Source organism: Neoarius graeffei, chromosome 12 (genome assembly GCF_027579695.1).
Source record: "Neoarius graeffei isolate fNeoGra1 chromosome 12, fNeoGra1.pri, whole genome shotgun sequence".
In the NCBI taxonomy this organism is placed as follows: Eukaryota; Metazoa; Chordata; class Actinopteri; order Siluriformes; family Ariidae; genus Neoarius; species Neoarius graeffei.
The window spans coordinates 17,840,316-17,867,495 of NC_083580.1; the positions used below are offsets into that span (position 1 = coordinate 17,840,316).

General features: G+C 40.9%; 1 protein-coding gene across 2 annotated transcripts; it reads left to right on the forward strand.

Annotated features, from left to right (window-relative positions):
* On the forward strand, nt 1-27,114 carry zgc:193801 (uncharacterized protein LOC564476 homolog). 2 transcript variants are annotated; one of them, XM_060935592.1, is made up of 8 exons: nt 1-149; nt 7,028-7,226; nt 10,043-10,233; nt 17,208-17,390; nt 17,615-17,773; nt 18,068-18,193; nt 24,141-24,233; nt 24,600-27,114. In XM_060935592.1, exons 1-8 carry the CDS (start codon nt 135-137, stop codon nt 25,026-25,028), a joined length of 1,395 nt encoding a protein of 464 aa, XP_060791575.1. In that variant the 5' UTR covers nt 1-134; the 3' UTR covers nt 25,029-27,114. The 2 variants fall into 2 exon arrangements, with proteins under 2 accessions (XP_060791575.1, XP_060791576.1); XM_060935593.1 differs by lacking the exon at nt 1-149 and having other exon boundaries at nt 7,138-7,286.
* Nucleotides 27,115-27,180: the final 66 nt, after the last annotated feature.

Genomic DNA, 27,180 nt, shown 5'->3' on the forward strand with positions numbered 1-27,180 from the left:
GTGCATGTGTGTACACAAGTCTGTGACGAATAACGCACAAAGCCGTTGGGCTAAAAGATGTTTTGCAGACTAAAAGTCTGAAAACGCTGGTAAAAGGCGACGTTTGGGATTTGTTTCTACAATTATACAAGATTATGGCGGCGTTTATTGTGAGTATTTCTTCAAAAAAAAAAAAAGACGACTGAATAGTTTTCTGCTAACGTTGGTCAATGTTAGTCGGCTAGCTAGTCTAGTTAGCTTATCAGCCGTTGGTCGAATCCCAAATGCTTCAAAGTTCCCTATACAGGAACACTACTAGAAATTAACGCCTTCTACGTGATATGTAGTGCACTCAGTGTCTCATAAAGAGCCATTTAGGACGAAACCTCTAATGACTGATTGTGTTATGTATAGATGCCAGTAGGGTTTATCTTAGTGTATGTTTGGGTTATAATATAATTCAGAGTAGTAAATGCTAATATGTAGATATGTTTGCTAATACCCGACCTCATTATGTTGGCTAAGTTATTTAGCTCCGGTAGCTAAATATAACATTTACTCTCAGGCGCATACTGTTATAAAATACACTTCTGCACACAGTATCGAAATGCTCAAGGCTTATTTACTACTCAGTACTTGAGTTTTTCAACTTTCTGAGATATTTGTAGGAATAATTTTCAGACATGTCAACCTTTAGTTCCCCATGCCCTTACAGAATCTGTACTTTTCCTTGACATACACCCATGAGCCCTTATACACGAGAAAAAAAAAATTCCAATATATAATCCAAAGCACAGATTGTTTTATTCCACATTCTACACTCCTGTTGTAATAGGCATATTTATCACACTGCATCAAGTTAAAGGGATCAAATAAGCATGTACTGAATAAAAATATACATTGTATCAGTAATACCAGAATTATTGATGTAAATGTTGCAAATAAAATGTATTAATATTAAATAGTTCGTAAAAATTACACAAAGTTCTATTTGACAAGTGTTAGATAGAGATTGGATTAGATAGGACTTTATTGATCCCTTTGGGAGGGTTCCCTCAGGGAAATTAAAATTCCAGTAGCATCGTTATAGGATAAACAGAGACTAGAATAGAAAAAAAGAGAGAACTTCTAGATAAATTTAAGTCTTTAGAAAACTTCTAGATAAATAAATTAAGTCTTTAAATAAGCTAAGAGGGCGGCACGGTGGTGTAGTGGTTAGCACTGTCGCCTCACAGCAAGAAGGTCCGGGTTCGAGCCCCGGGGCTGGCGAGGGCCTTTCTGTGTGGAGTTTGCATGTTCTCCCCGTGTCCGCGTGGGGGTGCTCCGGTTTCCCCCACAGTCCAAAGACATGCAGGTTAGGTTAACTGGTGACTCTAAATTGACTGTGAGTGTGAATGGTTGTCTGTGTCTATGTGTCAGCCCTGTGATGACCTGGCGACTTGTCCAGGGTGTACCCCGCCTTTTGCCCGTAGTCAGCTGGGATAGGCTCCAGCTTGCCTGCGACCCTGTAGAAGGATAAAGCGGCTAGAGATGATGAGATGAGAATAAGATAAGTCTTTGTCATTGTCACTTTTTCAAAGGTACAACGAAATCGAAGGTGCTGTTGACTCATTATGAGTTATCGAAAAAATAAGAACAAATAAAGTCTCATCATCTCTAGCCGCTTTATCCTTCTACAGAGTCGCAGGCAAGCTGGAGCCTATCCCAGCTGACTACGGGCGAAAGGCGGGGTACACCCTGGACAAGTTGCCAGGTCATCACAGGGCTGCACATAGACAACCATTCACACTCACGGTCAATTTAGAGCCACCAGTTAACCTAACCTGCATGTCTTTGGACTGTGGGGGAAACCGGAGCACCCGGAGGAAACCCACGCGGACAACATGCAAACTCCACACAGAAAGGCCCTCGCCGGCCACGGGGCTCGAACCCGGACCTTCTTGCTGTGAGGTGTTCAGCGCTAACCACTACACCACCGTGCCACCCAACAAATAAAGTATAAAAATAAATATTAATGTATACAGAATTGCACTGGTAAAATAGTATAAACAGAATTGTGTTGTATTGGTTCTATATGTACACAGATTGCACTGATGATATAGTATAAACCAGGGATGAGAGTTTTCGGCGGATTTCCGCTTTTTCTGAGCGAAAATCGATATGATGCCAAATCTGTTGAGATGTTTTTTTCATTGAGGGGGGTTGGGGTATGTTCCTTCGTGATACTGAAGCGTACAATGATGCTACATGTTTACATTTTTGCCATCTTTAGTCTCGCTAAGTCTCGCGGTAGAATACGTGTTATCTACAATGTAATTGGCCAAAACATCGCTGGCGAGAGCATGATAGCCAATCATAACAGTTCTTACAAGAGTGAGAGAGAGAACAAAAGCCAGTCATAACAGTTCTTACAAAAGTACCCGTATCGTTCTATTTTATCGAAACTTGCACATGTTCATCGTCGCTGCGCTTCAAAAATACGTTTCTCTTTCGTATCGGCTTTTTTACTCAAAATGCCGAATACAATTGACAAGTGAGACGAAGTGAAGGTACGTGAAATTGATGCTGGTATAAAAAACAGAGAGAGGACTGACAAGCTTTTGTCTTTGGCCAAAAGGCTGAAGAAGTCGTCGAAATTATTAAATGAAAATGAGAAGTGACTGTGAACTATAAATAATTGTCTAAAGTGTACATAGACATTATCCCATAAACTTAGCATTCGTTTGATTTAATACATTGAACATGTATATGATGGTCAGTAAATCTGAATTAATGCTGACAGTTTTGAAAACTTAAATATTTCAAAAGACTTTGAAATCATATGCAACTAATGAGGACATAGGGTGACTGACCTTTTCTCCCTAAGAAATTTTATTTAATATATGAACATTTTGATAATTAATACAGGGATGAGAATTTTCCGCCGATCGGCGGATTTCCGACTTTTTCAGACCAAAATGATCGTTTTTGAGATCGATGTAAATCCGTTGAGAAATTTTTTTGGGGGGGTGGGGGGGGTATGATTAACGATCTGTGGTCACCTTATAACGCAGACATCCCAAGTGTCCCGGAACTTCCGGGAGTCTCCTGCATATTGATAGAAGCGAGCAAGAGCGTGCGCGCACAACATTAAGGTCTGCATCACGCATCTTAGAATGTGCGCGCGCAAGGGAGACTGTGTGCAGTGTTGCCAGATATTGCTGGCGTTTTCCATCCCAAAATATGTTCAAAACCCGCCAAAATGCACTTTTAAAACCACCCAATGTGGCAACACTGCCTGTGTGCCTGTTCATGTAGCGCATGCCAGACAAAGATCATCCTAATTGGGTTACTCAGCAAAATAAGCCAATCAGCTTTCAGTGTGGGCGGGCTTTTATTTTTTTTCTCGAGGCCCGACCGGCATAGCAGAGAGAGAGCGCGCGCCCCAAAAAACGAAAGTACAAAACCCACTTCAGCTCAGATTACACAAAAGAATCTCCTTGTCTAATAAGGGTAGAAAATAATGACAGTTTCGCGCGATGTACTGTTTGCAGCGGTGGTTTCAGCATTGCCCATGGTGGCTTAAATGATTGTAAAGGACATGTTGAGGTGAGGAGTGTCATTTCATGTGCATTATATTTAGGTCTACAACAGGCTGTCATGAAAAGACCACACTTATTGAAGATTTCCGTAAAGTAACAATGTATGAATATACATCATGTATATCAAATACACGTCATATATAAGTGTGTATCTTTTTATAAATGAGGTTAGCTTGTCTAATGTAGCATGTTGGGGAGAATCATAGTATCATATCTATATTTCTGATAAAATTTTAGGTATGATACCGTGTATAACTCTCCTACTTATTGCTCATTTCATGGGGGGGAATTGCTGGGATGTGCCGCGCGGGAGCGTCTGCCCACATTTTTTTAGGCCGAGATGAACTTAGTTTTTGATTTAAAAAAAAATTTTCCAATTTGTAATGCCCATTGTACATGCCTGTTCTTTAACTCAAAATCACCATCTCGATCTTCAAATTGACCATATGGTATATGCATTACATTACACAACATCCTGTCCAGATAAAACCTCGTTAGTACACACAACAGTTGAAAGGGAAGTGATGAGTGGTGTTGAATGTTGCCTGCTTAATATGCAAGACCTCCTGCTACCATGATAACATCAGAAGAAAGCTTCAGAGAATTATATGACAGAACTTTTTTCTGGTTTGCACTTCATTGTAAAGGATTAGAGTATTCAAAGACATGAATAGCAAAAATGCAGAAATATAATAATGTAGAGCTCGTTTATATTAAAAGGTGCATTGATTTTTTTGAAATCATCAAATGTGAATTGATTAAAAACAAGTCTCTTGTACCCCATATTAATCATTTTCACCTGGGAGTCCACCAAGAAGGGGAATTTATTTCCAAATACATTGCAACTTTTTGCTGATAAAATTAATGGTTTTGGGGTAAAAATAAAAAATAGCCAAAAATCATTAGCCCCTGGAACCCCTGGGCCCCGCCCCCCGGGCCATGGGCCCCGCCCCCCGGGCCATGGGCCCCGCCCCCCGGGTCATGGGCCCCGCCCCCCGGGTCATGGGCCCCGCCCCCTTGGGCTATGGGCCCCGCCCCCCTGGGCCATGGGCCCCGCCCTGGTTTTTTCAGACTTGTTAAATATTTTTCATTCTCATCCCTGTTAATAAAACTTACGTTTAATGTGAATTTAGTTTTTCATTTTTGTTGATCATAAATTATAACCATACCCAGGGCCGCTGACAGCTTTGGCTGGGCCAGGGACAAAATGCTCTGAATGGGCCCCCCCAACAACCCCCCCCCCACCCCACCCCGGGCCAACCCACACACACACCCACCTCTCTTATCCCAGTCTCTACTCACTCCAACCCTTAAATGACAGGTATTCAAAAAGGTATTCCTAAATTCGTGGATAGTCTACTATAATCACGCGATTGGGGTGCTCTTGAAGGAGCAGCGATGGACGGGGGATTTCGGGCAGGGCTGGGGGCGAACATAGTATACTGTGCGTGCATACTGTCCAGTGTGAAAACAAGTTTTTATCCTTGTTTATTATGTAAACAAGGATAAGTGAAAATATTAATAAGTTATGAAGTTAAATTGAAAATCTTCCCAGTAATTTATAACAGGAATTTAAATCTTATTCCTTTTTGGAGTGTTCTTTGTTGTACAAAGATGTTGCAGATTTGGCACTAGCTATAATATCACTTCTTGGGTAGCAGTTGTAGCTCCTCATCGCAGTTCATTTTAATTTGCAGATATGCAGTTAATGTGTCTGCAGCCATATTTTTTCTGTCCTCATTATGAATTTTCCTAACCGATGAAAAAGCCCTCCCACTATCTGCATTGCTATGTGGGAGGCACAGCAAAGCAGAAAAAAGTTGTTTCAGCATTGGAAACCTGGCAACACCCAGAGCAGTTTTTACATCGAAGACCTTTCCCCAATATACATCTATTATTTTCCTGGTCGATAAAAGAAAATCAGAGCACGGCAAACATATAGATGGTGTTAAATTGCTTCCTTCCCCTACTACACGTTTTAGAGACAGGTTACCAACGGTCATTACCACCGTTACTCTTCATTCGATACTTTTCCAGTGTACTGACGACTGATGGTAGTAACGGGTGTTGGTCATCTGTGTCGATTTATATATAATGTCTATCAGCAGTTAAAATGTTTAGGGAAGCGAAACCAGAAATCGCCGGGTAACTACAGTTGCCGTTGTATAAACGGCGACTCCCAGTATCGCCTCCCTAAATTATCATAATTATAATACATAGGGGGTGGCATGGTGGTGTAGTGGTTAGCGCTGTCGCCTCACAGCAAGAAGGTCCGGGTTCGAGCCCCGTGGCCGGCGAAGGCCTTTCTGTGCGGAGTTTGCATGTTCTCCCCGTGTCCGCGTGGGTTTCCTCCGGGTGCTCCGGTTTCCCCCACAGTCCAAAGACATGCAGGTTAGGTTAACTGGTGACTCTAAATTGACCGTAGGTGTGAATGTGAGTGTGAATGGTTGCCTGTGTCTATGTGTCAGCCCTGTGATGACCTGGCGACTTGTCCAGGGTGTACCCCGCCTTTTGCCCGTAGTCAGCTGGGATAGGCTTCAGCTTGCCTGCGACCCTGTAGAACAGGATAAAGCGGCTAGAGATAATGAGATGAGATGAGATAATACATAGGGCCAAATTACTCAATTCTGATTGGTCAGTCAAGGAGGGCTTTTTTCCTCAACTCGGGCAATTTTCAAAACTTCGAAATCACTCATGAAATTAATCCTTAATTTTACTCAGCCCCATACGATTACCTATACAAATGGAGGAAGCTTTCCTACATGCAAACAGTAAAAACTTAAAAAAAAAAAACCCACAAACGCTTACCTGTGCAGTCTTTGAATCGGGAAACATTTTTTTCGCTAGCTGCAAAAAATGGTTTGCCACAGTTGGGGGGGATGTTGTATTCCACGAGAAATTGGCAGAACATAACTTCTGCAGCCATCACAGAAGTCTGGGCAGTCTGAGCCGATGTACTTAAATGACCGAGAAAACCACGTGCAACTATAAAACCACATAAATCGAAAATAGTTCCGTTTCATTTGCATGCATGTTTGAAAAAAATGGTGGATGCGAAGAAAATTCTCTGAGTAACGGAAAAAAATCTCTGACACAAAACGTAATTTTCCCGTATGAAAATCAGTGTACAAAAAATTGCATTTTCCCGTACAAAATACGGGGAAACCATATAACTTAACATGTATGAATTTTTATTAAAGCTGTGTAAAAACAGTTTAGCCACTTTTAGCTCGTGATTTGCAGGACGTAATGCGCAAATTCACCACACGATGGCGCTCTAGACATGCTCTAATGCAGGCATGTTCAACTAATATAGTGTATATGAAAGTCCAATGATATATAAAATTGCTTGGTTTTACAGTCTTTTTGATCTATTAATTTAAAAAGCATGCTGGTTAATTTTTAGAAAACTACAGATGCTTGAATTACAACAAATTTTTGAAATATGCATTTATTTCCCCCTGCAGGCCCATCCATCTGTGCGGGTCAGGGCTACAGAACACTCCTACGTGCCCGTGCTGTGTCAGGATGACAAGTGTGCTGGGCGTGAGAAAGGCGTGCACATGCACTGTCCGCTGTGTACAGTAGCCGAGGCATACCAGGACCCCGTTATACTCCGGGCCCACTTCCGCATCAAACATGTTGACAAGAGCATCGACTTTGCTGGTCAGGCATAAAATGAAGGCGCAGTGGTTTGTGGATAGGAGAATTCTGGGCTGATGTTATGTGAGGATTAATACTTCCATGTGTTTATATGCTTGTATGAGAAAACATCAGCTTTCAGATGTGGCACCCAGAAAGAACCAAAGCTCTGTAGGATCGTTGTTACTTTTTTTTTTTGGCAAATATCTGGTTGCGCATATTTGGTATCAGTTGTGCCTCAGTTTAGCATCCATAGTTTATTAGTAGCTGAAAAGGTTTTGTATTAATTACTAGGACACAAAATATAATATAGAACTAATTTATATGCCGTTTTTCCATTATAAGAGGAAGGAGCATCATTAAGAATTATATGATGATACAGTGGTGCTTGAAAATTTTCTATATTTCCACATAAATATGACCTAAAACATCATCACATTTTCACACAAGTCCTAAAAGTAGATAAAGAGAACCCAGTTAAACAAATGAGACAAAAATATTATACTCGGTCATTTATTTATTGAGAAAAATGATCCAATATTACATATCCATGAGTGGCAAAAGTATGTGAACCTCAAGGATTAGCACTTCATTTGAAGGTGAAATTAGAGTCAGGTGTTTTCAATCAATGGGATGACAATCGGGTGTGAGTGGGCACCCTGTTTTATTTAAAGAACAGGGATCTATCAAAGTCTGATCTTCACAACACATGTTTGTGGAAGTGGATCATGGCACAAACAAAGGAGATTTCTGAGGACCTCAGAAAAAGCGTTGTTGATGCTCATCAGGCTGGAAAAGGTTACAAAACCATCTCTAAAGAGTTTGGACTCCACCAATCCACAGTCAGACAGATTGTGTACAAATGGAGGAAATTTAAGACCATTGTTACCCTCCCCAGGAGTGGTCGACCAACAAAGATCACTCCAAGAGCAAGGCGTGTAATAGTTGGCAAGGTCACAAAGGACCCCTGGGTAACTTCTAAGCAACTGAAGGCCTCTCTCACATTGGCTAATGTTAATGAGTCCACCATCAGGAGAACACTGAACAACAACGGTGTGCATGGCAGGGTTGCAAGGAGAAAGCCACTGCTCTCCAAAAAGAACATTGCTGCTCATCTGCAGTTTGCTAAAGATCACGTGGACAGGCCAGAAGGCTATTGGAAAAATGTTTTGTGGACGGATGAGACCAAAATAGAACTTTTTGGTTTAAATGAGAAGCGTTATGTTTGGAGAAAGGAAAATACTGCATTCCAGCATAAGAACCTTATCCCATCTGTGAAACATGGTGGTGGTAATATCATGGTTTGGGCCTGTTTTGCTGCATCTGAGCCAGAATGGCTTGCCATCATTGATGGAACAACGAATTCTGAATTATACCAGTGAATTCTAAGGCTGCTGGGCCATAGAAGGTTCACGCTGCATGCTGCACGCTACACGTTCACGTGAAGAACCGGACCCTGGGCCATTAAACTTCATGCTTGGATGTTCACGTGTTGCGTCTGTTCTACTTTGACCGAGTAACCAACAATATGGACTCTTTGGATGACGACGATTGCCTCATTCTGCTTTTACTGAGACAGAGGAAGAGAAAAAGGAACAGAATTTGGAGCCGAGAACACTTCCTTCTGAGAGAAACCCGTGGTGAATTTCACCGAACATTCTATAATCTGCTTGACAATCCCGATGAAGAACTATTTTTCAATTATACCATTCAATTATATTTTTTCTGAAGTTTTCCCCTGAAAGCATAGAGTTATCTCCCTAGACCCGTTCTGATTGGCTGGCGCGGCGGTGACCGCATGCATTGACTGGAATTTCCATCTTCACGCCTAGAAAAAAGTGTGCATGTTCATTTCTCGCTTCACGCGTGAAGTGTGCAGCGTGCAACGTGAACGCCGTTCTATGGCCCAGAGCAAGTCATGCTACGTTTGTCCACTTTTCTTTACACGCGTGTAGCGTGCAGCATGCAGCGTGCAGCGTGAACCTTCTATGGCCCAGCAGCCTAAAGGAAAATATCAGGACATCTGTCCATGAACTGAATCTCAAGAGAAGGTGGGTCATGCAGCAAGACAACAATCCTAAGCACAAAAGTCGTTCTACCAAAGAATGGTTAAAGAAGAATAAAGTTAATGTTTTGGAATGGCCAAGTCAAAGTCCTGACCTTAATCCAATGGAAATGTTGTGGAAGGACCTGAAGCGAGCAGTTCATGTGAGGAAACCCACCAACATCCCAGAGTTGCAGCTGTTCTGTACAGAGGAACGGGCTAAAATTCCTCCAAGCCGGTGTGCAGGACTGATCAACAGTTACTGGAAACATTTAGTTGCAGTTATTGCTGCACAAGGGGGTCACACCAGATACTGAAAGCAAAGGTTCACATAGGTTTGCCACTCACAGATATATAATATTGGATCATTTTCCTCAATAAATAAATGACCAAGTATAATATTTTTGTCTCATTTGTTTAACTGGGTTCTCTTTATCTACTTTTAGGACTTGTGTGAAAATCTGATGTTGTTTTAGGCCATAGTTATGCAGAAATATAGAAAATTCTAAAGGGTTCACAAACTTTCAAGCACCACTGTAGATACACTATGAAAACAAAACATCCCAGTATGTGTGTGTCTATATATATATATATATATATATATATATATATATATATATATATATATATATATATATATATAGCTTTGATTTGTACCCGTCTGTAATAATATCTCATGAACTTACCTGGTTCTTTTGATTAAGTAATGAAGATAAATAATAAATTCATCACACAGCACCGCACAAGTAACCTGCCATGTAGTGCAGTAATGAATTTTCTGGCTTCTACCATGCAGGCTTGAAAGTGTTGCGTTGCTGTAACCACTGTGAGATCGTGGGCACCATTAAAGGAGAGAAGAGGTTTAAAGGAGCACACTGGCACTGCTATCGCTGTCGGAACGGCTTTAACAGGAGAGACGAGGCTGTGAAGCACTACAAGACACACTTCAGAAACCCACACACCACATTCCAAATCCAGGTTACCCAGGTGAGTATGAGTATCGGGTCCAGTGAATAATTTAAAGCAACAGAACACACAAGACCCGAGTACAGAACGAGACTAGAGGTTGTTGCAAGTAGGTACTGGGGGCCTAACAGTTAGTTCACATTAGTAAAGATTACGTTTCTTAATAAGTGGCATGAAAACTGCCCCTTGAATTGGTCTGAAATTGCAAAGTGTCTTTTGATTTCAAGATTGTTTCTGAACACTGAATTAGGGCTGGGCGATATATCGAATATACTCGATATATCGCCGAAAATTCTGTGTGCGATACATAAAATTATTATATCGTACCTATCGAGTATTTTATGGTCATCTTCTGACTTGCGTTCGTTTCGTGTTTGTTTAAAACATTTCCCGGTGGTTTTCTCTCTGTCCCTCAGGCAGTAACGTGAGAGGCTGCCTAAGGGTAAAGAAAACAATAACGTCACACACTCGCCAACCAATCCCGGGCGACATCTCGGTGCTGAAAGGAACTTCCGGGAAGATTTTCTAGTTTCGGTTGTGTTGCCAGATTGGGCGGTTTTAAGTGCGTTTTGGCAGGTTTTGAACATATTTGGGGCTGGAAAACGTCAGCAGTATCTGGCAACACTGCCGGCGGGAAGATTTCCTAGTTTCGGTTTACAGCGCTGACTCAGTTCGTGCAGTCGCTGATTTTGCATAGGCTACCGTGTAAACTCTGTCAATTTCAGCGACAAATTAAAAATGGAAGCGGACGAATTGGTTCCTAAAAGAACTAGTAAGGGGTCAGTCATCTGGCATTTTTTTGGATATCGCGAGGAGGACGTGGAACAGCAAATGCCAGTTTGTAAAGTGTGCAAAAAAAAACCTGTCATCACGAAAGGCAGCAGCCGGAATTATACACATCTGAGAGGCAGAGCCAGAAAACATTCAGTTCAAAAGTGTGCAAAGAGAAAAAGTATGTTTTGCAGATCTCTCTCTTCTCTCCCTCAATCTCTCTATTGTGAATGTTCCAGTGGTTCTCAGTAGTCAGGTTAATAGCTTGGAGCTCTATTTTTTAAAATAATTTAATGAATGAGCACTTTTCTTATTTAGTCTTTCTCAATGTTGAGCTTGCACTTTATTAGTTTGAGCTCTGAGCAGCTCTGTATTGTATTGCCCCTTTGTTGCAATTTTCAAGATTGTTTTTGCAGTTTGTGCCACATCTTTGTTGAATAAAAATAGTCTTATTTCAACTCAATTGTGATTAATCACTAACATGAAAATTTAAAATGTGTTGTTGAAAACCACCTGTAAAGTTAACCAAGAATGTTATTTAATCTGCAGGGATTGTAGTGAAAACAGTAAAGAGTAAAAGTTAGATTTCATGGGGTCCTTTAGAGGAGATTTAAATATATCGAGATATATATCGTATATTGTGGAATCGAGAAAATGTATCGGGATATTCATTTTTTCCCATATCGCACAGCCCTACACTGAATTAAGTTTTCAGCCAAAACCGAATCAAGTTATTATTTATCCCCCCCTCCCCCCACGAATCACACCTAGACCAGTGTAGACATGATGCACATTTTTTCCTGTAATCATGTTTTTTTGGAGAGATGTAACATATTGTGTCAGAAAAGGTGACCCATATGTGCTCAGTCAATTCAACAGGAGCTAATTATAGAGGCAAAAGCAAGAATAAGTCTGAGGTGTCCGTGACATTATTTGACTCTAGTGAGATATGATGTCTGTTTCTATAAAACATGGCACTGGTTGCAAATTTCACACTGCAGCAAAAATATACAAGGTTCAGGTTAGCAACTCGTAAATGAATTCGCTAACCCACTGGGCAAATAAACGCTCCTCCAATGTGCTGCCCAATTCCATGTTTTGGCTTCTTGGGGGAAAAAAAAAACCCTTCAGAGATAGATAAGATAATGGAATATTATTCTATCCGCATTCACTGGATATGAGCAATCACATTCTCTGATTGGCTACTCTACTACTAGGCTATCAGCTCATATACCATGAGGAGAGAAAGACAAAATAGCGGAGCGTGTTGCTGAACCAACCGAGAACAAAATAAAAACTCTACTCGAAAATAAAACCCCAAAAATACAAAAAACAAGTGTTGCCAGGCAAAACAAACCTTGCCCGGTAGCACTTACGATGAATATGAAGGAAGATATCGCGAAAAAAAAATAGGTACCCTATGGGTACATGTGACTACTGTTTATAAATAAATTTGTTTTCTGATACCATGTCCATACAGTAAATATAGCATTATATATATATTTACTCTGTGAGGCAGTAGCCATGAAAATGAAGCGTAATCCAAAAATGAACAATTTAAAAATCACAGAAGTAAAATATACGGAGTGTCTGTACTTTTATATTATTTCTACTCTTGCCTCTTACAGTTTTCAAAACTGAAACCTCCAAACCGAGGCTGACATACACACGTTGTCGCCATGACGGAAACTCTTATTTCCTGGAAATGGCCCGACGCTAGAGCTCAGTGGAACCACTTTCCCTCTGTAATAAGCATAAACGTGTCTGAAAGCGATTTCTTTAGTCTAGTGCATTTATTTTGAATGGTGACCTGAATTGTATACACTCACCGGCCATTTTAATCGGAACACGTGTATGCGCATGTGCAGTGTGTGATTGTTACACTTATATTCTTACAGCACGATGATGTAGTGGCTAGTGCCTCTTTATAAGGTAGTAGCTACAACAAAAACGATTTTGACCTTTTTGGTGACTTTGACCGGATGACCCTCAAAATGTTGGAGGGTCTGTTTGAGACCAATGCCCATCTATCCTGAAGGTTTCATGAAGATTGATCCAGCCGTTTTCCCGTAATATCGTTAACAAAGAAACAAACAAAAACGCAACTGAAAACAATACCTCGCCCCCTGGTGGACTCCGTCCCGGGCGAGGTAGAAAGCAACAAAATATGGAATAAAAGTATTAGATGATAAGAACGTATTTTTTTTATTTTTCAAGAATTATTATTGCATTTTTCACAAATTGCTACTGTCATTTCGTCAGTTTGTTTACATTCTAAACGGAGACGATTTTGTCGGACATTTTGTAGGACATTTTTCTTTATCGAATTTGCAAAAAAATAAAAAAATGCTCTGATCCTCAAAGTCCAGTGAATGTGGATAGAATAAAATGGTTATTCCACTCCGTCTCGTCGTACATGGTTTTCAGCTCACGTATGACTCGATTTCATGGAATAGCTGTTCATCGTATTGAAAGCTAGTTTGTCCGATAAGTGCATTAATGCATGCTAAGGGAAACGAACGAGTTGAATGAGAAATGTTTTTGTGCTCTCAACAAAAAGTGAAATCTAGTCTTTCAGCTCCAAAATATTAACGGGCAGGGACTTAAAGGAAACACTTTACCTCTGACAGTTACAAACACTGGAAACCCTTCGTCCTCTTTATTTATTATGCATGTTTATTTGTTAAATAATGTTATATCTAGGCTAATATTATGTGGAACATCAGCCATACGGAGTTATTTTAATTTCAGACCCTCCAGGATTTCGCGATGTTGCGATTTGCAACTTCAACGCAAATTCAATCAATCCCCGCGAATTCAGGGCGGTGTTGCAATTATATCCAATCACCGCAACTTTTCCGCAAATTTGACCAATCGTTGGCGTCATCTTGAGGTGACGTCGACAAACTACCTTCCGCCTTACTTCCGTGTATACACTTGTGTTCAAAATGATAGCAGTCCAACACGACTAACCAGATCAGTCACTGTTTTTGGTGGAAATTATATTACTACATGGCAAATAATTTACCAGTAGGTGTAGTAGAGTCATAGAAAACCAACAGACCCAACATTCATGATATGCATGCTCCTGAGTCTGTGTAATCGAATAATTAAGTGAAAGGGACGTGTTAAAAATAATAGCAGTGTGGAGTTTAATTAGTGAGATCATTCATTCTGTGAAAAAACAGATGTCAGTCAGGTGGCCCTAATTTAAGGATGAAGCCAGCACATGTTGTACATCCATTTCTCTCTGAAAACCTGAGAAACATGGGTCGTTCCAGACATTGTTCAGAAGAACAGCGTGCTTTGATTAAAACGTTGATTGGAGAGGGGAAAACGTATACTGTAAAGAAGTGCAGAAAATGATGGGCTGCTCGGCTAAAATGATCTCCAGTGCTTTAAAATGGACAGCAAAGCCAGAATGACATGGAAGAAAACAGAAGACTACCATTCGAATGGATCGAAGAATAGCCAGAATGGCAAAGACTCAGCCAATGATCAGCTCCAGGGTGATTAAAGACGGTCTGAAGTTACCTGCGAGTACTGTGACAATTAGAAGATGCCTGTGTGAAGCTAATCTATCGGCAAGAAGCTCCCGCAAAGTTCCACTGTTAAAAAAAAGACGTGCTGAAGAGGATACAATTTGCCAAAGAACACATCGACTGGCCTAAAGAGAAATGGAAAAACATTTTGTGGACTGATGAAAGTAAAATTGTTCTTTTTGGGTCTAAGAGCCACAGACAGTTTTTCAGACGACCCCCAAACACTGAATTCAAGCCACAGTACACTCTGAAGACAGTGAAGCATGGTGGTGCAAGCATCATGATATGGGGATGTTTCTCTTACTGTGGTGTTGGGCCCATTTATCGCATACCAGGGATCATGGATCAGTTTGCATATATCAAAATACTTGAAGAGGTCATGTTGCCTTATGCTGAAGAGGAAATGCCCTTGAAATGGGTGTTTCAACAAGACAACCACCCCAAACACACCAGTAAGCGAGCAGCATCAGGGTTCAAGACCAACAAAATGAAAGTTATGGAGTGGCCAGCCCAATCCCCGGACCTTAATCCGATAGAAAACTTGTGGGGTGACATCAAAAATGCTGTTTCTGAGGCAAAACCAAGAAATGCAGAGGAATTGTGGAATGTTGTCAAATCATCCTGGGCTGGAATACCTGTTCACAGGTGCCAGAAGTTCTCAGAAACTGTGGTTATACAACTAAATATTAGTTTAGTGATTCACAGGAATACTAAATCCTTCAGATTTTTTCAGTTTATACAGTAAATATTTGGAGTTTTGTAATGAAAAATGCAAACACTGCTATTTTTTTGAACAGCCCAATATTCATTTTTCTTCATTTTCTGTAAAGTAATTAAAATATTGATACATTTTTCTTCATGTTTTGATGTAGAATATAATGTGCATTGTTCCCAATGCATGGAAATAAAAACTATTATAAGGATTTTGAGCTTTACTCAAGTTTTTAAACACACTGCTATTATTTTGAACACAACTGTACGTTCAAGAGAAGCAGCATGTGTGAGTCAGTGTTTATGTAGGCTTAAATTCTGTTACTGAAAGTGTGTTATGTTTACAGTGAAGGACTGTGCACTTTACATTATTTTTTTTTTTACTTAATACAAGAAATTAATGGATGCCAACATTTTTGCCAAAATGGTATTTTATTTTCCATTGTTTAGGCAGCTTCAGCATCATACTGTGAGATTCTGTTCAAATTGTTTTTTTCTTCTATGAAGCCTGAGCCATTTATTTTATTAGTTTATAATTATTGTTTAATTTAGTCTTCAGGAGAGACTGCCTGCACACAGTACTAGTATTAATAGTTTTTTTTCTTACATGAAAGCTGAGGCATTTATATTATATTTTAAGGTAACTTCATGTTGTGCTGTGAGGTTCTATGCACTTTAACTTTTGAACCAGCAGGTGCATTTGGATAAGTAAAGCCTATTTTTCTGCATTTTTGTAGTCCTGGTAATCTTTTATATTGGTAAAGTTGTTTATAGGACCATTTCTCAGTGTCTGTTTTTTTAATCAATAGTTTTTCAGTAATAACTTAATATTTAACATATCACTCAATTTCAATCACAAAAAGAGAAAATTGCAACAATTTCTCGCAACTTTCACTTCCTCCCGCAATGTAATCGCAACAAAAACCTAAAAAACACTGCAACTTTCATCGCAATTTTTGGAAAAACCTCCGCAACATCAGCCATTTTAGCCCGCAACAATCACAAAAAAGGCCCACGGAATCCTAGGGGGACTGTAATTTATCTGCTCCGATAGAAACTCTACAGGAGCAAAAAATATATATATATTGCCGCTTTTCCACTACAAACGCGGCTGAGTCGGGCTGAGCCGTGCCGTGCTGAGTCGAGCTGAGTGGGGCTGTTGGAGTTGCATTTCGACTACAACCGTGCTGAACCGTGCTGGCTGGAAGTGGGTGGACACATTGGGTGGAGTTAGCGAAAGTGGGTGGACGTCACGTGATGTCGTTAGGCAGCGCAAACAGTGACATCAGTGAGCTTTTAAGCGGTAGTCTCACAACCCGAATAGTAAACAATAAACATGGAGGACATGGAGTCATTAGTGTTGCTGGTCTTGGTGCTGTGGCTTGTTGTCACCGACAACGCCAACAGATACTGGCAAGAGCGTATAGATGAGGCGAGGCGCATAAGGCTTCATAATTCTCGTAATTCTCCTTCTTCCGGGTTTGCGGTGTTTACAGATCCCAGCGTGCTCGCGGGGCGTGTGTGGGCATGTGAGGACACTCCTCCTCACCAATCAGTGCACAGGGGAGTGTCTGCTCACGCCCCCAGCCTCACTCGGCACGGTTTGGCTCGCTTCAGCCCCACTCCAAAACGGTGCGAGTTTTAGGGGCTAAGCAGGGCTGAAGCGAGCTGAGTCGTGCTGTTTTTTGGTAGTCGAAACGCGAGCCGTGTCGGGCTGAAGCGAGCTGAAGCGAGCTGAAAAAGGGTAGTGGAAAAGGGCCTTAAAAGCCTGAAATCCATGCTGTATGTTAAATTATTAATGAACACCTTCTGACCAGTGAAATTCGGGAATTCAACAGCAGTGTGGTGTTTATAGATTAATTAGTTGAGCAGGTGCTTTATTTGCTGTGCCTGATGATCTGTATGTAATTAACGGTGTACCCCGAAAAATGGTGTATTATAACCTTGCTCCCTTTCTCTGCTTTTCTTCAGGATGTAAATTGCAGGCAGTACTATAAAGGTAACCCAGAGGCTAATGCTAAAGCATACAGTGGGCTAGCTGTGAGTTTGGGCACTGGAGGCGACACCACTGTTGACGGCTCCATTGTCACTCCACCAGTCCTCACCACCGGCTCGGTCACCGAGACTACCACCTTACTCACTGTCGAGCCTAAGGTAGCCTTGCTTACCTGGTGTATTACATGTGTTTCAGACACAGTATTGCTTCCATCCGTTGAATTTTGGGCATCGATAATTTGCTTGATGGTTTTTGAGCCAAGTAGCTGAACACAGATTGGGCTTGAATGCATTTCAGACTGGTAGTCCGGCCTGTATAGTGTTTTTAAGCCAGTTATTCCTGTCATTATGTGACGTTGCGGCTGTTTTCTGTGTTTGTGAAGGAAGATGGTGAGACTAATGGCATGCCACTGGGTGCTGAAGAGGAGGTGGGCTCTTCCCAGCGTACATCAGCACAAACACAGACTCTGGTTTTAATGGACCCTGATGGAAGCACAGGCAACTTGATCTATGATGAAACAACAGGCATCCTCACTGAGCAGGTTTTTCAGTGATCAAACGCAAAATCTAGTTCTAAGCTAAAGAGGATGTAGTCCATATGTTGGCCCTAGGCTTTTAGTGCAGCTGACTTTTGGTTGTGTTCAATTAAACTCACCATAACAGTTTAAAATGTATAGCTTGATGACCTAACTATGTCAGGAAAGCACACTACTTTAGCGTTTTTGTTTTGTAGGAATTGGTTAGGAACCTGAGCCATATTTCAGGCATTAACTAGTTTTGTCGCGTATTCCATGATGTCAACAACCTGCTTCTTTACCTGTGCTATGATGTTTTAGACTGAGGAGAGTTTGGACCTGCAGAAACATCTCCTGGAGCTCAATGAACAGATAGACACATTACAACAAGAGAAAGAGAGTATAGAGAAGAGTCTCCGGTCTGAAATTAAGCAGCTGAAAGAACAGGTGTGTTTGAGCGACGGGGTGAATTTTTAAATCTCCCCCCTCCCTCCCTCCCTCCCTCCCTCCATGCTTCATTCTTGGTAGCATTTGTTCTAAGGATATCTTAAAGTGCTAGTCGGACAAAAATGACATCACCCCTGGAAATGATACCTTATAAAACTAGACATGTGAAATAGTTAACTGTCTAAATTGTATTTTAATACGAGACCGGGAACATGTTCTATTTAGCCGGTAAAATTTGGCTCTTTGAGTCCGCCATTACACAAACGCGTTCCTGGTAAGTTACTGTCACTTCAAAGGAAATGACGTCGTATGCGGAACGCTTGAAAGTTCATGGCATTTCTGGCTTCGTCTGCTTTGCAAAGCGTAGCCTGTTTTTAACAGGTTTTTTTTTTTAATTCCACAACAAAACTAAAAGCAAAGCATGCCTCCTAAGAGGTGTGTCATTCAAGGCTGTTCAAGTGTAGCTGATTTAAAAAAAAAAAAAAAGCATAATTTCGATCTGTTATAGCTCAAAATCGGCAGGACACTTACGGATTGATTGGGTTCGATTTGTACAGACAGAGAGAGGTAAGTTCAAGCTGACAGGACGGTTTGGTGTCTGCTCCATACATTTTGAAAAAGATAAATTTGTGAGGCAGATTCATATTGAAGGATTTGAGCGACGTTTGGTAGGCGGAGCATTTCCTGCGATCTGGAAACAAAAGTCAGAAGCACCATCCCAAAGAGCTCGCCGCACAGTAAGTGTCATGCTTGTGTTTAGCCTGTTGCTTGGATTTATAAGTTGTCCTTAGTCTTTTATCCTTTTAACTGATAGCAGTTCTGAAGTTTTATGCAAGGCTAAATAACAGCAGTAATTACGCATTTACTTTCACTTTTCAGTCCTGGAGATGGCAGGAGCAGGTGGCGTGTTGTGCCATATGCATTGTGCGCAGCAAGCGTGCAACAGCCAGGAATCTGTTAGGATTCACCTCCAGAACTAAGTTGCTTATAAAACTATCAACCTTTTTTGGTTCTAACAGTACCTGTTAGGACCATGTAGACCCTTGGGGGGGGTCAGCACGCAATTACCGTTATTTATTTTTTACTAAAATTCCGATGGTGTAGTTGAAGGAGAGGGTGGAAAAGCTGTTTGTGCCTGATGCAGTATTTGAAGAAGGAGAAGCTGCTATTTGTACAACAGTAGACACAGATGCTCCAGCTGTTTTGGCTATAGCACATACCGAAAGGAGGAGAGTGGTTGTTTAGACAGTTTATTTTGTTTCCAGGCAGTATTTGACGGAAGATGTATATATATATATCATCATCTCTAGCCGCTTTATCCTGTTCTACAGGGTCGCAGGCAAGCTGGAGCCTATCCCAGCTGAGTACAGGCAAGAGGCGGGGTACACCCTGGACAAGTCGCCAGATCATCACAGGGCTGACACATAGACACAGACAACCATTCACGCTCACATTCACACCTACGGTCAATTTAGAGTCACCAGTTAACCTAACCTGCATGTCTTTGGACTGTGGGGGAAACCGGAGCACCCGGAGGAAACCCACGCGGACACGGGGAGAACATGCAAACTCCACACAGAAAGGCCCTTGCCGGCCACGGGGATCGAACCCGGACCTTTTTGCTGTGAGGCGACAGCGCTAACCACTACACCACCGTGCCGCCCTATATATATATATATATATATATATATATATATATATATATATATATATATATAAAAATAATGTGTGTGTGTGTGTATATGTGTGTGTGTATATATATAAAAATAAAATGTATGTATGTGTGTGTTATTTACCAGCTGGGAGGTCTGTATCGTGAAATACCATATGACCGAGGTCTTGAAAGTACTGAGCGAGGCCCTCTGGGCCGAGGTCAGTATTTAAGGCCGAGGTCACGGTATTTCACCATATGGACTGACCTTAAGCTGGTAAATAATATATATTTTTTTTTCTTTACCAAATTCTAACAGAAAACGAGAGCGCCCGAAAGGGAAAACCGAGCCGAGGCAAGCCACCATTTTGAATCCTCATTCACGGCTGTAATGCAAATGGCTTCCTCCTCGGTATATAAGTGCACTTCCATGTCAGGAAAAAAACTACATTTTGCCGCCTATGTAGTCCCCTATTTATACAAAATTTGAGTCATTCAGGATTCAGCCATGTTTTTGCTCGGCTTTAGCAACAGTTACAGGTTTTTAGCTTTCTCCTGAAATGTTTTCTTTTATTTCTTCTTCCTCAGGGTAGTAAAACTCGCTTTCGCTGTGAAGACTGTTATCACTATCCATGCTGTAAAATTAATGCTATTCTCCTGAGAAATGCTGGCAAAAATGTATAAGATTTTTGATAATCTTATAAAAAAAAAAAGATAAATGTTGACAAAAAAATGCTACTATGTTTGTTACTGTGAACGAGCGAGTCGCCAGAGGTCCATAACCGGGTCCGTAACTGGGCTGCGTATTGTAGGATACGGACCCGCTCGCCAGCCAATCAGAGCGCAGGATTTGATGGAAACCGGACCATGAAAAAAATAAAATGGTGTTACTAGTACCTGAAGATACAGTATTAACTGAACAGCGTACGTTTTGCTCATGTTGTAGGAGAATCTCTTTCAGAGCCTATAAATACAGGAAAAAAAAAACCCAATGAGTTAGTGGAGAGAGATGACAAGATGGCGTGTCCATTCATTTGATATTGAAATCATGTTTTTAGATGCAGTATGACATCGCACGTGTTTCAGTGGACAAAAAGGCAACGACAAGCTTCAGAAATGCACAGGGAAGTTTATCACCAAGTGATTTATAAATTAATCTTGCAATGGCTTTTTCCTTTGCGCCAATTCCATGATTATTGTAGGGACTTTACCTTAAAATTTCAAACAGGTTCAATTCACCTTAAAATCAGCTCTCTGTAAAGGGACACCGTAAGAAGACCATATCAAGAATATATGCCACTGCAGAGAATAGTATAGAATCAGCGTGGACACAAAAGAAGGCAGTGGCGCATATAATGTCACTAGAGGTGGACAAAGTACCCAACTTCATTACTTAAGTCAAAGTACAGATCCCACTGATCAAATGTTACTCTGATGCAAGTGAAAGTTGTCCAGTCAATTTTTTACTTAAGTTAAAGTACTGAAGTACTTGCTTTTAAAAATCAGGGCTGTGAAAAATCCGCGGAATTCCGCAAATTTGGCCGCCAAAAATATCATTTTAGTGAATCATCTAATTTTGCAATAAAAATGGGGGGGGGGGGTAGGTTTCTTTTGCGACAATGACAGACCGGTTTACGGCATTTGCGCCATGCTTACAAACCACGGCATGAATCTTGTGCTCTTTAAACACGCTTTCGATATCAACGGTTTTGAAAAGGAGAATTTCGCGGTATGTCCGTGTCACGGAGGGACATCGTTCAGAGGGAGGACGGTGAGACCGACGATGTCAAAAACATTTGCCAAGGAAAACGGCATCAAAAATCCATGGAATTGGCGATGGTTGGAGTTTAAAGTTGGTAGTGAATGAGCACATACGGAAGATAAAAGAACCGGGGAAAGCTTACTGCATCTTGTGCCATCAGGATGTGAAGTACAGTTCTGGTGGAAGAACGCATTTGGTTGACCATGTTAAAGGAAAAAAAACACGTGGAATTGGTGAAATTGAAGCTGTTGAACTATAGATTACCAGGTAGACCATCTTGTTCACATTTATATATTCAATTTATAATAATAATAATAAACAGTTCAAATTAAATGGCATGGTTGAGAAAATATTTGCTTTCAGGAGATGCTTCAAATCTATCAATATACACAAAATCTGTTCAGCTTCTGGGGCCCTGTGGGCCCCTGGCTCCTGGGGGACTGCTCCCCCCAGACCCCCTGCTAAAATTGTTTCCTCGGATTTTGTCATTTCTATTTCACAGCCCTGAAAAACACTTAAGTATTAAAAGTAAATTTTCGGCTAATGCATTGTTGTATCATTGCCACAACGCTTACAAAATCTAATGCCGTTACCAAAGACAGAAATGCGAATTCAGAAAATGAACACATACTGTGCCATCATGGTGGTTTAACGTTAAGCTAACTAGTCAGTGATGCTCCACCTGACATGCTAGCAAACTCTTTTCAAACTCGAAATCATATTGGGTAGCTAACGCTACTAGAAAAGAAAGATTTCTACATTTTGTTTATTTGGCAGGATTATGCTAAAACATTTCTGAAAGGACTTCAGATAAGTTAATGTTATTCATGTTAGCGTAACTCCATTTTTACATGCTAACTAAAAGTGTCCAAGTTAACTAGCTATGCGTTAACGTTAGCCACGGACAAGGCGATGGCAACTTGCCGGGCAAATCCATAGAAAGTCATTTGACTAACCAGACTGCATAGCTATTGCAACGTTATCGCTAGCTCTAAAAGCACAGATAACTTTGTTGCAAGCTTTCTCTTGGAATAAAACGTTTATATCCCTCAATATGCTTCCACAGGTGGGACGGTGAGTTTTTGGCAAACATTTAGGCCCACTTTACACGGGGACGGTCTGAAACAAAAACGCAAAAGTCCGTTTTCGTTCTCACTTTTTTCCGCGTCTACACGACCATTTTCAAGGAGGAAATCTGCGTCTATACGGTGACGCATAAATGTGTGGAATTCAATTGGATATGCATGCCAGGCGGCTAGGTGGTGCTGTGAAAGACCTCCGCTATGTCTGCACGCATGTGCAACGTCTTCCGTCTTGTCTGATCTGCACATCTGCGCTGCGAAAACTTTGACTACTCTGGCTATGGTAAGTAAGTAAAAAAGTAAGAGCATACTATACCCGCCTCTGTTCATTAACGGTATATGTGCAGATTCGGTATAGATGTTCGAAGGACTCCTGGACGTTTATTAAAGCTGCCAGAGCAGCTTGAAGGTCCGTTGGATCGATGTAATCAGACATGCTCTTACTTTTTTACTTACTTTCTTACTTCCCGGGCTGGCATGTACAGTATATGACATATGTATGACGTAAACGCGTACCCGACGTGAGCAGATCCGAGCAGAGTTTGGCGTATTGGGTAGTTTAGACGGATATGCAACGGGGGCTGTTTTTAACTTATCCACTCTGGAAGGCGTTTTCAATTTTTTCCGTTTTTCAGCCTCGGAAACGCCGTCCCCGTGTAGACGAAAGGCACTTCCGATAAAATATTTAGTCGTTTTTACCCGACAGCGTCCTCGTGTAAACGGGCCCTTAAAATGAAACAAATCTTTAATCCTTTTAGAAAACTGAAACATGGGTTCTGGGTAGGGTCATGGGTGCGTGCATTCCCCAGAAGAACCGCCTCCTTCCATTCTGCCATCAACTGATCGTGTTTAAATAACGCTGCAGAGAAATCATTGAACTTGATTTTATCCAGTCTATGGATGTGAAGTGACCCAACCCTAGTGATTACTGATCGGCTGTCTCAGTGTCACCTGGGGAAAAAAACAAGCACGTTTTAGAAAAGGAAAAAAAACCCATCCACTTTCAAAGTTATGTCATAGTAACGAGGACCCTGCTAGAAATGTAGTGGAGTGAAAAGTATGATATGTGCCTTTCAAACGTAGTGAAGTTAGTCATAAGTTTCCAAAAAAATAATACTCAAGTAAAGTACAGATACTCAAAAAGTGTACTTAAGTAAATGTACTTTGTCGCTGTCCACCTCTGCGCGTCACACATGCAGCGCCGCTGACCTGTGAATCACTGCGATCTAATACTGGCGGACAAGCTTTTAGTGATTTTTGGAACAGAATTCGGATGCAAAAAAAAAAATTTTCAAACCAATTTTTTTTTTTTACTTATCGTTGAACTTTACAACCTATTTGAGGAAATCACACACAGAAAACCCAGGATTTTATGATGTAATTTTCGTTGGACTAGCACTTCAAGTCAGGGTTTTTCCATTGTCTCCTGTTATGTTGGCTTATCTTTTCAAGATTGGAAGTCTGGTTCAGTCTAATGTGAAGATGTTTGAGGAGCTGCAGGTGTACCGCTGTCCAGACCACAGCCAGCAGAGACTGGCCAAACTGGTGAGGACTTATCTGGTTGTGTGAATGGAATAATAAGAGATCCTGGTTATCTGACTCAGTGTTTATTGCTGATTCTTTGGTGTTATATTGTTTGATTCATTATGAAGAGTATATTTATACAATCCTCCAGCGTACCATCCTATAGCTGTAACATTACTTGCTATGGTGATGCAGGAGCCACCTGAAAATTAAGTTATTCTGCTTTTTCAGATAAAGCACCAGTCAGTCTTGTCCACCATGGCTAATTAATGTTCTGGCTCTTGGTTTGTATCTGTAGCATCTGTTAAGATAAGCAAGCTAATCTGGGTATGTTCTGCTCGCTTTAGTGATTTGATGCTCTCTCTCTCTCTCTCTCTCGTGTTGTAGATGGACAGTCTGCAGACTCAGCACAAAGAGCTACTACAGGCCCAGCTGGCTTCACTGAGGCAGGAAATCTTCTCCCAGGCCAGCAGTGTTTCATTCAATAGCCACACAGAAGCGCTAGAGCTCAACTCCAGTGAGGACAAATCGCAGGACCAGGTGGAAGTAGAGGTGCAGGGGAGTATAGTAGGTGGGATAACAGGACTGGAGATCATAGGGGTTCCACTCCAGCCAGAGCAGGTTGAACTGAGAGGGCAGCTTGTGGAGTTTGGACCTCAGGAAGACGCCCTTTCCAGTCTGGAAAGCCCAAGCTCAGAAACGGCATTGACCCAGGACCTGGAGGTTAAACAAGAAGTTTCTTTGGTGTCTAGGAAGCGAAGCTCTGAGGAGGATTGTGTAGGGACATGCGAAAGCAAAGTATCGCGTGTTAGTTAATGCTAACAAGACTTTCACATTATTTAAAAAAAAAAAAAATTGCAGACATGACTCTTCTCTCTGGTTCTTGGATACTGAGGCTGTATTCACATTTCTTTCATAACATTATCTGATAGCTACTTTGTCTTCTATTAAAAGTATCGTATCATTTCAGTCTACCATCCATCCATCCATCTAAACCACTTCTCTGGCAGAGGAAGCTGGAGCCAATCCCAGCTGACTTCAGGTGAAAGGTGGGGTGCACCCTTGGCAGGTAGCCAGTCTGTCGCAGCTCTAGCATAGATATGAACTACCATTCACACCTACGAGCGACTTAGAGTTTACCTAATCCACACGTCTTTGGACTGTGTGTATAGGGGAGCACCCAGAGGAAACCCACACAGGAATGGGGAGAACATGCAAACTCCACACAGAAAGTCCCCAGTCAGCCGTGAGATTCGAACCCAGACCCTTCTTACCGTCAGGCGACAGTGCTAACCATAGATATACATAGAAGACTAGATGCCTCGTCCCCGTTGCCCGTCAACGAAGTCGAACGTCCGCACATGGCGGCCATCTTACCTCAGACAGCTGGCTTACCCATTACATTGTGTTGGTAGCGATATGTACTTTTCAGATGACCGTAACTTCCTCAAATTTTAATCGATATTCAAACGGTTTGGTTTGTTATATAAAAAAAAAAAAACGGAAGTATGTATTTATGATATTAATGATGAATAATCATTTTATGTTTAAAAAAAAATACATGCTGAAATTCCTATGCTGTGAGAAGCCTAACACTGCATACTTATGGATAACTGCGGCCTTAGGACAAATAACCATACAATTTATTTCCAATTTTTAGTGAAAATATTTTTACATGTGACAGGGCCGTAGGGGAAGCTAAAGTTAAATAAACAGCTTACTCACTACTCACTAACCCGGCTGCTCATATCAGGAACTGTATTGGACATTATTTCACTAAGTAAATAACGCTACCGATTATCCTTAAAAAAATGATGTGTTATCTTACTGGTGAAAGGTGATCCTGCGTGCCCTACTTTCCAGACATCGCCGGTTCGAGCAACCGAAAGCCGCGCAGAAGTCTGGCATCTCGTCACAGTCAGTAATTTAATTTCCTCTAGAAATCATAATGTAAGTTGTTTTAAATTAACCAACCAAAAATGAAAACCATGTGCAAGTGCAACTTCAGTTATTGAAAATATTATCTCATGACCTTCCATGTAAAATTACTTGGTGCTACGAGCTAGCCTAGCATGAAACACAACTTTGACAAAGCTGCAGTAAGTCGTTTTTGAAGAGAAAAGGTACAATTTTAGCATGTTCAAGCACCCAGAATTACAACCACATTAATAATGTTTTAAGAAATCAAACCATTTGTATATACGTCAAAATTTCAGCGAGATAAGAGTATAAACATTTAAGCATCTCAATGGTCTTACCTCAGTGTACTGCAAATTCTGTGGAAAAGCTTGCCTGTGGTAAGATGGCCGCCCTGTGCGGACGTTCTGGAATACGCGGTGAGGCATCTAGTTTTCTATGTATATCTATGGTGCTAACCACTGTGCTGCTCTACTCAGTACGAATGTCATTTTAAAGGTCATGACAGTAGTTTTATATTGGCTTGTACTTCACATATTTGTTAGAACAAACACAATCCAATCATGCTATAATATTACAAATTGTTTTTCTTAACTGTTCGTAATTATCAGCATATAAAGTCTCTACTTGGCTTTTTCCTTTCTGATCCAAGTTCTAAATGTCTACATTCTGTGATGTTCATCAAGAGCTAATAAGTTTACACTAATGTTTAAATGTGTCTGTAAATGTATACAGATGGTCGATAAAAGCACAGATTGTTTGTAAACTGAAAACCAACGAGTTGAATCAATTATATAAAACCATGCAATTGATTCAGTTGTAAATCAAGCTCTTTGTCCTCATTCCTTAATCCAGCACTTGCATCTGATCAAATATTTGTCTGAAATTTGCAGCCCCCCCCCGCTTAAATATAATTTAACATTTCTGCTGTCCACATTTAATTGTTTAATTTTTTTAATAAAAAAAGAATAAAAATATAATTAAATGCATATTCATTGATACGTTTGATGAAAGTATTATTGTATTACCTCTACCAACTTTGTTGGAGGTT

What these genes read in the sequence shown, in the direction of transcription:
- zgc:193801 (XM_060935592.1), top strand. An exon ending in TCCAAATCCAGGTTACCCAG is followed by an intron (nt 10,234 to 17,207) that starts GTGAGTATGAGT and finishes GCTTTTCTTCAG; the next exon opens with GATGTAAATTGCAGGCAGTA. An exon ending in TTAAGCAGCTGAAAGAACAG is followed by an intron (nt 18,194 to 24,140) that starts GTGTGTTTGAGC and finishes TATCTTTTCAAG; the next exon opens with ATTGGAAGTCTGGTTCAGTC.